Source organism: Manacus candei, unplaced genomic scaffold, assembly GCF_025592945.1.
Source record: "Manacus candei isolate 608988 ecotype Guabito, Panama unplaced genomic scaffold, ASM2559294v1 h1tg000017l, whole genome shotgun sequence".
Classification (NCBI taxonomy): Eukaryota; Metazoa; Chordata; class Aves; order Passeriformes; family Pipridae; genus Manacus; species Manacus candei.
In genome coordinates this window covers 4,153,766-4,170,273 of record NW_026138065.1, presented here as the reverse complement: position 1 = coordinate 4,170,273, position 16,508 = coordinate 4,153,766, and the positions used below count along the sequence as shown (strand labels likewise).

Sequence of the window (16,508 nt, the reverse complement as noted above, 5' to 3'; positions counted from 1 at the left end):
CAATATTCACAGTCTGCTGAACTGAAAGTTTGACTTTTAAGAATATAGAGTTACTATTTTTAAATTATTATTTCTTTAGCTATTTTTTTTTTTTTTAGTTATAATTGAATACTGATACAGACCACTTATTTTATGACAAAACTATGACTGGTAAAGAAATGAGGTGGGGAAACAGAACAGCAAGAAGTCAGGAGAAAAAAAAACAACAAACAAACCAATACCAGAACCTTTCACTGAGTAAACAGTAGCTTAATCTTGTTTTGAAGTGGTTGTAATTAATTCAAGGATCAATAAAAAGACTCCATAACAAAGACCTCAAATGCTACCAAAACCAGGTTGTTTCCATTCTGAATGTCTCTTTTTATTTGTAAAGACTGGCATTACAATTGAAAAGGACTCAAAATGGAGAAATGTACACATCATTGGTGTTTCATGATGCAACTGATGGAGTCCCTGAATGGATATTGCTTCAGCTTTGCTTTTAAAAAATAATTTAACAAGAAAATCTTCAACTCCACGATCGATCACAGGTGGCAAAAATGAAAGAAAGAAAAAAAGAAACCAAAATTACTGTCAAATTCATAACATATACATTGTTGGTTGATGACACTTTTTCCAGGTGTACAATAAAGCCCACAACACTTTATTACTATGGATATAATTATTGTGAATGTTTTTTTCATGTTGATCAACTCGTTTCTGAAGGTTGGTTTTTTGATTGTTTTAAACTTGCATAATAAACATGCAATGAAACAGTTCTTGTTAAAGTGTTTTTTTGCAGCTCTCTTGTATTCATACAAAGATTTCATAAAGTAGCAGTGTTGTATCAGAGCATTACCAAAATAAGAGCAAAAGCTAAAGAGGAAGGTAAATGTGAAATGAACCTGATGAGAATAACCTAATCTTGTCCTGAGACACTCCAGTCTTATTAAAAAGATGTGCACAATCAAATCCCTTCCTCCCAAACCCACAAAAACCACAAAATAAATATTAACTTGGAAGAAAGGGAAGACATAAAGAAAAAAAAAAATGTCATCATGCACTCATCTTCTGCATAGCTCAACCCACATATAGTAAGGCACTATTTCCCCACAACTTAGTGTCCACAACAATCTTTTACAGTGCTCTGTGAACTACATATAGTTCCTTCCAGGATGATGAAATAAACAGACTGAATGAGTGTTGCTACCATGTCACCCTATATGTGATCTTAGAGACAAGGGTATCATCTGGCAGTTTCAGAAATAAGCTGTCTCAAGTCTCAACTTGTGTGTGCATGTTATGTATAGGGACATCTTGTCTGTGCAAGTGGTTGGTTTGTTTCCAGAGTTGCTGTAATTTTTCATTGTTCTTTACTCCAGTGTTCTCAAAGCAAATACACAAGAAAATAAAAGCGCAGTTGGGTCATTAAAAACAGAGCTTTGGTGCTCCAAAATGCACACAGCTTTGGGGATTTAAGAAATCTGTTAGATATTCCCAAAAGAGCTGGGAAATACATGGATATTTTCATCCAGAAAACCTCATCTCTGCTTAGTTGAGCTGATCTTCATATTGTTTTCGGAAGCAATCACCAGCAGGGAAGAACTCCCAGCACCGTTCCTGGTACATTTTCCATACATATGATTCCTGAAAGAAACACAATTTAAATAATTTAACTTGATTTAATGAGAAAACGCCAAGTACGAATTTTTTTCTTTTATTTATATACCACTTTTTTTTGATTCTGTGTATGTCAGGTTGTTGCATATCAATCTACACATTAATTTTAATTACTTTGATCAGTTTAGAATAACTTTTAGGGTTTCTTCCCTAGTCAAGAAGCACTATAGAAATGCATAGAAGAGAATCAGGTAGTTTAGTCCTTTTTGCACACCCAGGAGTACTGCAAAGCTCAATTAAAGCTGGTCACAAGATAAATACCAAGGTAAGCAGAATATTTTCTGTCAGAGAAATTTGACTGAATTTCTGAATCAGTAATTTCAAAACATGTCTACAAACAATATATAAACCAAAATGACCTTTAAAGGTACTTTTTAGAAGAGCAGTATTTTCTGAGTCAGTGGCATTTTGGTTTCTTTTCCCTTTCTGATTATTTGTTCAGGTAAGGTTCTGTCTCCAGACAGTCCAGAGAACAGTAAAGGATATGTCAGTTTATTTCCATTATAATCACAACACTTAAATAGGCTTCTTATTACATAAATTCCATGGTCGAAAGGGCAAGTGTTACACAAGTTACAAAACCATAGAATCATTTAGGTTGGAAAAGACCTTTAAGATCATTGAATCCAGCAATAAACCTAGAAGTGCCAAGTCCACTGCTAAACCATGTGGTAGAAATTACGTATTATGAACTACTCTCAGTTTCCAATCTGTATCAAACATTATAAAAAATGAATAGTTAGTAGAAATCTCTTTTCAGTGAACACAATAGGACACTGCATGCCAATAAAAGAAGATGATTATAGCACATACATCAGAATTCAGAAAGCGTAAACTACACAGATTTACAGCAAATTATCCCTCTGACCCAAATCTCTAGGGCTATGTATATGATACTATTCAGTTCTTTTGGGTTTCGATCTGCAACACAGGAACATTTGCTTAGTCAGTTGAAAGACTCTCACTAGGAAAAAAGACCAAAACAGTAGTCTGTAAATTTGATACTTTTTTTTACTGACTTTCAGTATACTTCAAGGAAACCGAAGGAAGTACCAGAAGGTTGAAAGAACAGCATAAAAGAAGAAACCTCCAGGGAAAACGTCTTGTAGGTTTCATTTTAAATACAGGCACAAGCTCTTTCATATGGACTTATTCAGAAATGTAGACATGGAAGATTATATATAGATGATAATAATAAAAGACAAAGACTACTGAAAAAATCAACAAGGAGATGTGACGAGTGCTGCTTTCACAGGATGCTTAAATGTTCTGTTTCCCATTATTTTTGTTTACAGTGTGTATTTATATTTTGTTGAAGTAACAACTTAAGAATAACAGGTCAGATAACAACACAGGAAAAGAAAGTGCTGCAGAATTGATACTCAACTAACATTAAACAACCAAAGTCCTAAGAATTGCTTAGAAGAATAAGAATTAAGTTCCATACCATACAGAGAGCTATTTATTAGAAAACTCTTAGTTTTTCCAAGCCTGAACAATTTTTATTTTAGAATCAATCTTATTTAATAACCATTGACATTTATAGAGTTGTTCAACCTACCTGTCCTGTATGCTCTGTTTCATCTTTGTTAATAAGATACATCAGAAAAAACCTACAAGCAAAGAAAGAGATTCTATGAATAGAGAATTTGGAAACATTAGGCAATCTGCAGGGAGATGGATATTTTTCAGAATGTAGAGTGATAATGCTGTTCATGGACTTACAAATTCCACACTTCTATTTATGATAATGTTCTGAGACAGATTAAACACACTTTCCTGACACTGTTGGCATTCAGTCATTTTTGAATGAGCAGTATGCTAAAATACAGGAGATTCAGTTTGATTTAGTGTAGTTAGCAACAGAGTTTGCTAACTCTGTTGTTAGCTTAAAGGAAGATTTTCTAAGCTTTCTAATCTGAAAATTACAATAGACATTTTCTTGCCCATGAAAACCCACTGGGAAGCAGACATAATGGTCATTGGAACTTTCTCTTTTTCCTCTTCACACAATGAATAAGAAATGCTGAATATGTCTAAGAGATTTCTCTTACTAAAATTATAGGTTGAGGACATTTTACTAGTGTATGCAACTGAAGATCAACATGAGCATAAAAGAACTTGAATTTAAAAAGAACCACATTAGTCTTGGGGGTTTCAGATAGCTGACATTCATTAGGTGATAATTTCAAAATTTTGCTTATAATAGACATTCTCTCTGAACATATATAAAAACATAAAATATGATCATGCACAAAAAGATAAAAACCCAGTTCCACAGGATGATGGACTGAAAAGTATGCTATATTATGTTATTTGGGCAGATTTATTAAGTAGGAACAAAATCCTACATAATGGCACTTTTAATGTATTTTGTTTGTTACAATCCATTCCCTGCATAGTGACAGCACTAGTATAAAATACACTCAGTCACTGGATTTTCATATGTGAGAGGAAATGATACAGTGGTTGTAGAACTGATAATTGCCTTTATTTTTAGATACAAAAAGACTGAGTTTAGTGGTCACTGGTGCTCTGCTTGGATTTCCAAAGGCAGACCTGATGCCCTTGGTTGATCCCTCCTGTCTCTAGCTCCTCATTCCAGTTCCTTTACCTCCCTTTGCCCTGGGTTCTCTTAGTCAGCCTCAGCCTCAAAATATCTAGTCCAATGTAAGATTTCCCCCCTTTCCCTCACTCCTTTGTTCCTTGCTCCTCTCTCCATGAGTCTTCAGACTAGGTCATACTGCTCCTCTCTACCCTACACACCACATTCAATTTTACAATGCCTCCACAGCCAAATACCAAGTTCCTGGTTTCCATCTACAAGCTCACACAAACTTGGTGTGCCGCAACCAAACTGGAAAGAAGGATTTGAAATTTGTTCATTCCTTGCTGCCATTGCCACAGAATTATATATTCAGACAGCATGAGTGCACATCAAAGTTAAACAGTTCTGACTCTTACTTATGCAAGAGAGTTAATCAGGTACCTGTAGAGGCTGCAAGGGTCATGAGTTAGTGAGGAGTTCATTTTTACTGTACTTACAAATAATTGGCCAAGTTGTGCTCCTGTAGTGTGTGTGTTTCAAAGCCATGGGGCACTGTATCGAAGTAGTCATTTCCTATTCCACAGATAAAGCACTTTGTCTAAAAGAAAGCATACAGAGCACTTCAACATTATATATAACCCTTGCCCTGCTTTGAGAAAAGGCCAGTGTAACAATTTTTCTTGAAAATGACAATGCATCATATATAATATGTGCTGAACAAAAAGGCTTTTCTTTTAATGACTGAAGTTGGATACCTCAACCAAAACACTTGAATAGAAGCTTAACTACCAGCAGAGTAGTTACTTACTGTTAAAAAAAATTTAAATCTTTGCCAGCTCTAAGTGAACAGGTATCAGGAGACAGAATGACATACAATAGTCACAGCTGACTTTTTAGCACTAAGTAGCACTTACTGTAACACATGGCAATATTTACCTCAAAGCCTGTTGTGCTTGTCCACCTGAAACTGAACAAGCTCAAAGTTCAGATGACAAAATGCAGTAGCTTTGCAACACTTTTCCGAGTTCTTACATTTATATTTCAATGACAGAATAGAAAATCACGAAGTACAGGATACTTTCACACATAGATTCATCAAAGAAAATTACATCTGAGGTGAGATGAAATGTAACATGACAGTGTTAATACCTCTGCTAGAAACCTCTAATTTGAAGATTCCAAAAGACTTGAACAGCCACATACCTGCAATTCATTATAATATACATTGTACAATATCGGACCATGTACAGAACTATATTTTCCTCTTAGTTTAAAAAGCTATCCACTAAAACTAGATCACATTTTAATTGAAAACAGATATTCATGAAACCTGAAAATAGATATGGTTCAGCAACTAGAAGTTCTTACCTCCATGTCTTCCTTAACTTGCTCTTGTTGATCTCTTAACTCACCAAAAGCATCAATAATTAAACCTAGGGTTTAAGTTAAAATTATTTAGTTGATTAGATAGTTAATGTTCAAGAACTGTGACAAAGATTATTTGGAAATCTAGGGATAATATAACTGACAAAGAATATTAAATGAGAATTTTATGCACAAGTAATATACATTCCAAAGTCAACAAAAACAGTTTAATACATAAATTAAAATGAGCAAGCCAAAGAAAATGGGTGGCAGTAACACAACTGGCAGTACCATTTTGAATTATCAAACAGGACAAGCAGACTTCTGTTTTATTCCCAGTGCTATAATCTTGACTCAGTACAGTAAGATAGTTTTACAGTGACAAAGGCCTTACTATAGAATAGTACTGTACTAACAGAGTTCAGGAATTTATTACACAGGAGATGCAGAGAGGCCCAGAGCTCTGTGCATCCTCTCTCATTATGGCAGTCATGTAGTACGAGGTTCCACTGTCAGAGCTATACAGAGGTAAGGGTCATTTCAGGGAGACAGAGAAAGAAGAAAAAGAACCACAGGCTCTATGGCTGAACTTATAAATTCTTTATGATCTTCCCTTCACTTACTCCAGTACGAATAAGGGCTAACTCCACAATCCTTAGCGACAATACGTACTCAAAGATTGACAGTTAAAGTCACTATTTTCCAGTCACTCACAAAATGAAGAAACAAAAAGTATGAGATACATCACCAGGCTACAAAAAAATCTGGCACCTCCTCAAGCCCTTTAAAAAAATTGTTGCTTGATTAAAAGTAATAAACAATTTACCACAAGCTCAAATTTGCCTTCTGAATTTTCTTGTAGTAAGTGAGAAAGCACCCTTAGTGCTGTCAAAATTACCATCAGTTAGCTGTTAGCTGACAGAAAGCAATGGTGTATCAGTATTTACAACAGCAAGTGAACCTAGCAAAAATCTTTATCTGCTTTTCCAAAACTGAGAATATACTTCTATTAATTTGTGAAAATTTTAATTGAAAATGACACTCTGGGCATTCTTGACAATATTTTGAAAGTATAATATGTAAACAGATGTGGTCTTAAGTACTTTAGATAATAACATTTAACATGGTTATTGCATGCATAATAGAAAAACCCCTCACATGCCAAAATTAAGTATCTACTATCCAGATTACAACAGCAAGACACACTATGAGTCAAATAGTTTCACTGAAATTCCAAAGCTAACCTAACGGCAGCTAACTTTCCATTGTTATTATCCAGGCTATACTAAAGCTGTTTCATATCAAGCACCTTTCTTTACTCTTTGACACTGTTCAAGTAAGCAGGCATCACAAAAAACAGCTGTTTTTATGTAAGACAAGATTAAACCTCTTAAAGCTATGCTCCCATTTTCACACCACTACCAGCAATCTGAAGATTTGTCAGTCAAGAAGATTAGATGTTGGCAGCAGGAATACTGACAGCATCTGCTACTGATTTTGTTCATGTATGGGTTACACTGAAAGAAGATTATAAATTGTGTCACAAGATTTCTAATCACTCCTCTTGCTGATTTATAGGAGACTTTTAGAAAGAGCAATGAGAAGATAGAAACTGCAGTGAACACCAGTATTCTTAGAGCAAAATATTTACGTTTTTTTCCATTGATCCAGTTAGAGACCATTGATTTTACAGAGACTCAAAAGAGCAGCATATGGACAAAAGTCAGCTGGGTGTGATTTACCAAATAAATCCGTCCTTCATGATCTGCCCCGATGTCCTCTATGAATCTTAGGTGTGGGATTACCATAGGATTAAGATCTTTGTACTGCTAAATAATCTCACCACCGGTTACATATACCTTGGATAATTGCAAGCAAGATGACAATCACAAAGAAGAAGAAAGTGATGTCAAAGATAATCCGATAGATTTCATATTCATCTCCTGCTGGATCCTCTATTTCATCACCAATGCCTCCACCTGCACGTACTCCAACATACATATGAAACATGTAGCACTAGAAAACACAAAACAAAGGGATACAAAATTTGTCTGCAGCTAAAAGTAAAAATACCCACTGTTACAAATTCAGTAACTGGTAGAACTTGTCTGTGTTCTAGGAACTATACCATGTCAAGTCATCTTTTTCTCTCCTTTAAGGTTATGCATATTTCTGAGGGAGGTGAAATGCTGCTGTGCAGCTGAAGCTGCAGTATTTCATGTTCTGTCATTATGTAGCAGTTCAATAAGTTCAAAAGTTCAACTACCAGAATTCTAGCAGCACCCCGTGATTCATGTAAAATAATTTCGGCAATATACAATTAGAAAATATCTCCACCACCACAGCCATCTCCTTTTCTAAATTCCTAGCTCAAAAGTGAATAAATTTCCCTGGTTTTGGTGTTTCAAACACAAATTTAAAAACAAACAAACAAAAACCTCGCAACCTAAAACAAAACCAAAAAACCCAACCAAACAAAAAATTTTTGTGAATGCTCGTGCAGATAACAGGCTAATGACTGAAAATATCTGAGAATATTGTGAAACTATCATCTGAAAAATGGTATAATAGGTCTCTCAGTATAGTTATGATGTGGGATGCTAATATAAAATTTCCAGTTTATCGCATTATAATTTAATAAAAAATTATGATATCACTCTCTAGAGGTGTAGAGCAGGGGATTGGTTCTTTTGCTTTAAGTACGTTTGCAAACTACAGGTCCAGGGTTCTCACTCCTTATCAAAAAATAGTAATGACAATAACTAACTCCTAAAACCTAATCAAACAAAAAATCCATTCTTTTATTTCTATGCCACAGTATCCTCAAAATCCATTTCGTAAGAAATTGATATAGTAACATGCAATACTAAGCAACCATTGGCTGAAAAATCCAGCAATTTCTAGAGATAGTTTATATTCCACCACTGAAAGGTAATAATTAACTTAATGAGCAAACATAGTGTTAATTATTTTAAAAGTTTTAAAAATTATTTTTCTATTTTTAAAATAATTATATATTCTCTCTACTTTTTTTTTAACATCCCAATGCAAATCTTACTGTTTTTACAAAAGACAACCCTGATTTTATAGCATATCACATGTTATTCTAACTCATTCCTGTACAATACTATGGCCTTTAGATCTGTGTATTTTCAGAGCATTACAGAGTAGGTCAGGTCAGAAGGACTTCATGAAGTCTCCACCAAGAAGGGTCCACTATAATGCCAGACAAAATTGCTCTGGGCTTTATACAGTCAGGTCACTACAGCCTCCTGAGGATGTTATAATCTCTCTGAGCAATCAGATCCATTGCTTGGCTCACTTCAGTCAGAACATATTTTCCCACTTTATGTTCATGGTCTTCTACCATGCACTTCCCATTAAGAGTCTGAACTTCTTTTCCCAATAAACCCTGTGCAGGTACTGGGAGTTGCTCTTACACTCCACTCCACTCTGAAGCTTTCTCTTCTCCAGCCCAAACAAGCCCAATTCCCTCAGTCTCTCTTTCCACAGCAAGTGCTCCAGCACCTGAAAATTTAATAGGCCTCCATTGAGTTATACTCCAGTTTATCTATATTTTCATTGTACTGAATGTCCCAAACCAAAAATATAGATGTACTATTCTGCTTCAATAGTTTATCTATTCATTCAGCTTTTAAATGTTGTTGACTCCCTGGAAGTGATTCATATTGCATAACATACTGAAATATATTTAACATCGTTGTACATGATTGCTTTTAGAGGGATATTAAGTACAAGGCCTCTTAGAAATTCTTTATGGTCTAAGCTCTACTTTACCTACCATCCATGACTCCAAAGCCTGGCACTGTCCCAGTAAGTACAAAATAATTTTCAGCGCTTCTGGGCACATGAGAGGTTTCAGTAACAGAATTACCCATTGAAGATAATCATGGCAACTCATGCTAAGAGAAACTGATGGATTTCCAAGCTTAAACAAGCATTTCGGTACCTGCATTACTTATGAAAGTCCTTGCCTATAACTGACTCTCTTCCCTGAATGGCCTCTAGAATCTCAGGGTTTAGAAGTACAGCCCTTTAACAGCTCAGCTCAGCTTTGCAGTTTATAGTTGGTTTGTGTTTTCTGAGAAACCATAGCAAAGTACAGTATCACGTTTCTTCTGTTCCTTTATAGATGTGTTTGTTTAGCACACACAGTTACTATGGATGTTCATTTAGCACATGCTAGTTGTTAGGGATGTTCATTACATTTGTTCCTTTGCCTTCAATTATAAACTTTCCCGCTTGGTGGCTAATGATACAACTGTATGAATAGGAATTACAGAAGGTCAGGAAAAAGCAAAACATTTTAAGAAAAAATCCAGAAAGCAAAATAAGACTTACTGTTAGCATATCATCACATTTCATGTCCGGCATATCACCATCTTCACTCTTATTATAGAACTTGCGGAAAAAATTGAATGCCACCACTGTATACAAGTATACTACTACTGCCAGTAATCCCACTGTTAGGACAAGCTGGAAGACAAAATTATACAATGGATATAACCTATTATATACATGCAATTCAGTATTTCAACTAATTTAATATGGAAAAAAAATTTTTACATCTATAAAATCACATATAAACCAAACGGTTCCTAGTATTTTAATATCTACCTCAGAAAAGTAGCAGCAAGGACCACACTGCTCATATGCAGCATCATTCAGATTTCACTTTGAGTTTTATGGAAAGCAGGTGTAAAGGAACTTCAGCATCCTATAAACTGATACTTCTCTTGTGTAGCTCCCAGATCTAAAAAGTTCTTTTTCACAAGTAATGCTCCCTTACTTTATAGGTAATTTGCTAAAACTTCAGGACTATTTTAAATAGGTAAAATACTTCACTTTTTTCAGGCGCAGTCTGATTTGTTTTGCTTTTTTGTTCTTTTAAGAAATCTGAACAAAGAATTTAAAAAAATCTGTTCTTTAATATGGAATGAATGCAGTGTGTTGATTGCTGTAACTTTTTCAAAACACAATTTTTATTCTGCAAATGCAACTGAAGTTTGTCACATAAATCAAAACAACAATTTATACTGTTTATACAGTGAGTTTATACTTGTCTTCTATATGTCATGTGCTTCACCAGCTATTTTGAAATATAAACTGTGTCCATTTAAATGTGTATTACTTCTTAAAAATGTTGACAAGGACAGTGCATTTGAAGACAAAATTAAATTAAAACAATCATCCTCTGCATTAAAAAAAAAACATTGCTAATGATTTTATGTTTTTTTAGTATCAAACTTGCTTAAAATAAAAGGGAATAAAATTAAAAAACATGAAAAATAACTTGCTACTGATAAATTTAGAAATGACACTTTTTACAAGACTTCTAAAGCACCTACATTTTATAAAGTCAGAACTGAAGTTTTGTCTCATTACAACAGCATGTATACACAACAGAGAAAACCTTTATGTTATCATTCCCAGCTCACTTGAATAAGAATTATATTAGTTGCCTTGCTGGAAGATCTTCTGATCAGATCAAGGATGGCTTTTTCATAATTCGAAATTGTTTACAAAATTCCTTTGAAATGGTAAGGCCATCAGCCTTGAGGAACACCTAGTCTCAAGTTACATTAAATGCCATTTCTACAGTAGATCTCAGCAGATGAAATGCCTTAGTTAATTTTTTTTTTATTTAAACCAGAAATGCAATTCCAGATTCTATGGTTTCTTGGAAAAGATTTCTTAACATCCGAGAGCTGAGTTTCTCAAACAGTCCTCTAATAGACGAGTAATTGGATCTCAAGTGGACATTTCTTTAGATGAATCCTGAAAAGAATTTAAATAGCAACAGTGCTCATAACAGTTAGAAACTGTCATACATCCCAGTCCTGTTTTCTCATGATTATAAACCCCATTGGCTAGTTTCCTCACCAGCTCAAGTTCTAGAGTTCATGATAAAAGAACAATTCTGTCGTCAATCTGCAGAGCACCCGAATTAAGTCATGAAGTGATCTTCCCTATATACTCCTTAAGTAATAAAGCTGAAAGGAGATGAAGTTGATACCTGTTTGCCATTGTGGGTCACTGATGACAGGATAGTTCGTAATGTCTTGAATCCCATTGCAATGTCAAGGAGATGAGCAGCAAAGAAAAAATTGTTGTAATGACCAAGGACTGACATGGTCATGTACCACGCTAGGTAAAGGAAAGACTAACAGAAAAAACAAGTATATTCAAAATAAAACTCATGGTTTTCATCTTTAACTTAATTCAAAACACTAACGAAAGGTAGAATTTTCTCAAATGTGCTCTTCTTTAAATAGAAAACAGTTCTTTTTTAACATAGAATTTTCTAGAGATCTTTGAGAATTTTCTCTTTGTGCAAAAATATTAAATACTCAAATACAGAGTCCAAAAAACATGGGCAAAATTGAGAAATTCTAAATTAAAATTTTAAAAACTCATTTTGAAATTGTTAAACCCTTATTTTTAATTGTTTCTATTGTAAAAATGTTTTCCTGCTTTAATTTTTTTTTAATAATTTCTAAATAATTAAATTAAAATATTTCTGCTCTAAGGTAGTTAATGACAAATGATAGGACTCTGCAAGAACAAAAGAAATTTTAAACATATAAATATTACTTAAGTAGTTTACTATTACCACAAATGTAAACTTCATCTTTTCCTCTATCAATTAATTTTTATTGGATTTAAAGACAAGTACATATTTATAAAAGAAATTACAGTCTGTTCCTTAGGAAAAAACAAACACTAACTGTTTACAGATCATTCTGTCTCTAGACTTGGAGACTTTATTGTTCACTTTTCCTGAGTACAGTCTGATTACACTCTCATTCTCCATCAATCCTAGTTCCAAAATTGTTTTTTTCCACAATCATCTTTCTGACCAACAAAATAAGCTGTTAGGCAAGCAATAATCATAATACTTAACAATCAAACCAGACTCCCTTTTTTAAATTATTAAAATAATCTGCCAACTGATGGCACATATTACTATCAGTCTCAGTGATACAAATTTAGCAATTCCAGATACATTAACTATACTGATCTGACTGTACTCCAGGAATATTCAAGCGTTCATAAAATTTATGAACAATATGAGAAATGGCAATTAGCATTTATATAGTCAGTTTTCTAATTGTATAATGCAGTGTTTGCTTATTGTTTCTAATAAAGCTTATCAGAAGGGGGGCAGGAATTGGCTGAGGTTCTATAGACTACTACCAATGTTACTGTGAAAATATTTTGACAATGTCTTTTTAAGCTTCCAAGATTTTCTTCATGTAGTAAAATAAGTATAATCCAGAGTATTTCATACCTCCCATTGAAACTCTTTGTGTTAGCAAGTGTATATTGCTTTTTAGAAAATGAAAATGCATATATGTATATAGTGAGAAACTTACATTATCAGTGAAAACAACTCCTAATTTCCACATCTGATACTTCACATCAATGGAATTCAGCCTGTAAAAATACATAATAAAATTGCATTTTGTAGTAAAAACACAATCAGAAAATATGCAACACAATCTGTAGAAAGTGCACTGTCACACAAGAGGAGGCAACAGCTGATCTATTTCTCCAAAGCTGAAATATATCAGAACCTTGTTCTAATTCACACTTTTACCCTGGAATGGATCTGTCAAAAAAAATAATTCTGAAAATCAAATTCATAAATACTGTTTTGGATTCATCAGACCTAATGCTGATTGATTTCTACAATGTTAGCACATACATGCAAGTGAAATGAACTGTCTTTATAACCCAGGGAGAAAAAGAGATTGTACTTTTTTTTAAGGGACCCATCCAAGTGTAAAGTAGTTGTCAAAAAAGGTCACAGAATTTGCCCCACAAAATGCCAATTCTTTACCTGAGTTATGACAGCCTACCTTGGGTGACACAATTAGATGATATTAAAGACAGACAAATTTAAGTCAAATGAATCTCAGAGCTTTTTTCCTTTGCTTTTGTCACTTATTTATTCAGGAATAAATGCGAATAAAAAGGAGATATATACTGAAAGCTTTTGCAGAAAAGGACCTGAGGCTCTGGTGGACTGCAAGTTGAACCTAAGTCAGCAATGCACCCTCACTGCAAAAAAGGCTAATGGTACCCTGTCCTCCAGGAGGAGTTGCACTGCCAGCAGGTCAAGGGAGGTGATGCTTCTCCTCTAACTCAGCACTGGTGAGGCCACTCTGGGGCTGCTGGGCTCCCAGTTTCTTCCACAGTGTTTGCTTTGTTATATTAGCCAGTTACCCTCTTCTACTGCTCTCCTCTCTTGAATAAACTTTTATATTGTATAGACTAATAATGTAAACCATGTTCTCAAAATTTTTCCCTTGTATTCCTTTAATTAATACCTTTACGTATTATTCTCTGCTTACTCTAATAGCACAAATAAATTTTTTGTCCCTCTATAGAGAAGTAATACAATTAACTTAGCAAACAAGATGTATACCATTTTTGCTATAAACTATATCTTGTCCTCTTTAGTTTTTGATATTTTCTTTTAGAAAAGGTTTGGATCATCTGTATTATAGTGACACAAAAATATTCTAAACCTGGATCACAACTGAAGAACATATACAAGTAATAGAATGAAACATGTCATCTGTTCTACTTTTATCCTTAAAATGTGAGTGATTCAATGCTTCTGAAAGAGATGAGCTCCTGACAATGACTAAGCAAGTAGAAACACTGCTGGCAGATGTCACACAGCTGCCTTCTGTGCCAGATGTTCACCTGAGGCCTTAGATGAAATACCAAGAGTTAAATCCTCGTCTATCTGTTTTCCAAAATTCTTACCTGTATAGCCAGAGTCACCGACCACATAAAAATAATAGTTTTATTTGAATATTACACTCTCAAGGAATTCTTTGCAACTGAAGTACCGAATTCCTTCTTGTATTACATGTAACAGTATTTAATCTTTCATAAAACAAAAAAAACCCCAGCATTTTTATGGATACATTTTAGAAGCAAAAGATTCCAGTCTTTTACAGTCTTTTTACTCTTGTGTAATAGTATAAGCACCATATATATATATATATAAGTGGAGCTACTGTAATTGAAAAACAGCATTCAATCAATGTTAAGAAGAGTTTCTCATCCAAATTTTGTTAAATATCATAATCAGATGATAAAAAAATGCAAAACAACTTGATATTTATTTCTGAAAATATTATTGTAGCAAGTGAACCTCTTACTTTATTCTGACCCAATACCACTCATTCCTAATGCCAAGCATAATCTTGTTACTAAAGTCCACCTATTCATAATTCTATTTGTGTTATGTATGAAACGTGATGGACAGAACTGCTTATGGACAAGCAGGATACTCTCTCATGAAATGAAAACCACCCTCCCAACACCGGGGAGCTCATCTCTAGTCAATTTAATTTGATGATTTATAGTTTACAAATAGCAATAGCTTTAGAGGTCCTAAAAATAATGTGAATATTGACCTATATGAAAAAAGGCAGGCACCATTAATTTTTTATATCATTATTTTTAAAAAGAAATCTGATCTGAACAGCAAAGCAATAATAATATGCATAATACTGCATTTTCCTGTTTATTTATGCTCACTATCTTGATCAAGTAGCTCAAAGACTTTAAAGAATATGATGTCATATAAAACTTAAGCTCTACAGTTGTGAATTAAAAAGTAACATCTGGTTTCAAATTTCCTTTGGAACATCATTAGTTAGTATTGGATGAATTTTAGTCAATGTATTTTTATTTGACTTCTTCCCTCAACATTGTTAATCCCAGAGTGACACTATAGCAGGTATAAATCTTGAGATTCCAATTGTAAAAACTACTGCAGCTAAAATTCCTTACTTTTTCACTAGCCGTTATGGGCAAGAGGCAGACTGTCACCTGAGGGAGGTCTACTAGTTTTCCAGAGAAAACATTGCTCTCCAAGATACTATATTACTAACAACGAAGTTACCCAGTCCAGAATCTTTTGAAAACCCAGGTTATTGTTTCTTATGGCAAAGAAGAATAAGACCTTTTAACTTCTTTCACATTCTGAGGCCAGCTGCCCTCATTCTTTGTACACTTCACATTTATGATATGGTTTAACTTAGATCTTCCAGGAGAAAATTATTTACATTTTTTCTACTCTTGAAAGTGGAAGAATTCTTCTACCATGTGAGCATTTGATAGAAGCCCCACTTATTTTCCCCCCAAATTAGCCTTATGTCACTGCTTGCTGCAGATGCTTGAGCCATATCTGCCTCTTGTACTGACCCTGACTAGACTAAAGACCACAGAAACAACAGCAGTTAGAAAGGTAAAGGGACAGGGAGGTAATACTCACAATGGCACGTATGATAATTAACTTTCATGTTTGTGGCTTCCATATTATTCTCCCAAATATACTTCATCCACCATGCATCTAGTTTAACACCATCCAAAAAAGCAACTAAATTAATGGAAAAACAGCACCGCTGTCTCAAGCTCAGTGTGCAAAATTTAACTGTCTTTACTGTCTACTCCACACTAAAGCTCCAACTTTACTGCTCCAACTCCTTAGTTGGCTATATTTAAATAATACTAAAATATATTGAAATAATTATTTATATATTTAAATATATATTTACATATTTGAATAAATATACTTTAAAAATACTCAAGACTGCATCCATTAGCTGGATGGCTCTTCCAGAGTCAGTACACTGTGGATTTTTTTAATGCAGTATAACAATAGGATGGGCAGGAGCTTCTGACGAATCATGGTCGCCTGCAAGTAGAGTGCTTTAAGTCCCTTGCAGAAAGACGGATGGGAATCCCAGGTTATTTTCCCAAAGGAAAAGGGGAGAAGCCGTAGGAACTAGGGGTCAAGGAGACAGAAGAAAAACCTGTTCACTTGTATGGGGAATGAAAGTGCTACACACTGCAATTCCCTTCTATGTTGTGGGTGACACGGGTATCA

At 34.3% G+C, this 16,508-nt stretch overlaps 1 protein-coding gene across 2 annotated transcripts in view; it reads right to left on the bottom strand.

The window, feature by feature from the left end:
* Positions 1-336: 336 nt before the first annotated feature.
* RYR2 (ryanodine receptor 2) overlaps positions 337-16,508 on the bottom strand; it is a 389,904-nt gene continuing 373,732 nt past the window's right edge. For both annotated transcript variants that reach the window (XM_051783768.1, XM_051783769.1), the window contains 8 exons: positions 12,970-13,030; positions 11,610-11,756; positions 9,935-10,069; positions 7,432-7,588; positions 5,576-5,640; positions 4,705-4,805; positions 3,221-3,272; positions 337-1,626 (listed from right to left, as the gene is read on the bottom strand). In XM_051783768.1, the coding sequence (XP_051639728.1) occupies positions 1,531-1,626; positions 3,221-3,272; positions 4,705-4,805; positions 5,576-5,640; positions 7,432-7,588; positions 9,935-10,069; positions 11,610-11,756; positions 12,970-13,030 (814 nt within the window). In that variant the 3' untranslated portion in view covers positions 337-1,530. The remainder of the gene's footprint in view (positions 1,627-3,220; positions 3,273-4,704; positions 4,806-5,575; positions 5,641-7,431; positions 7,589-9,934; positions 10,070-11,609; positions 11,757-12,969; positions 13,031-16,508) is intronic.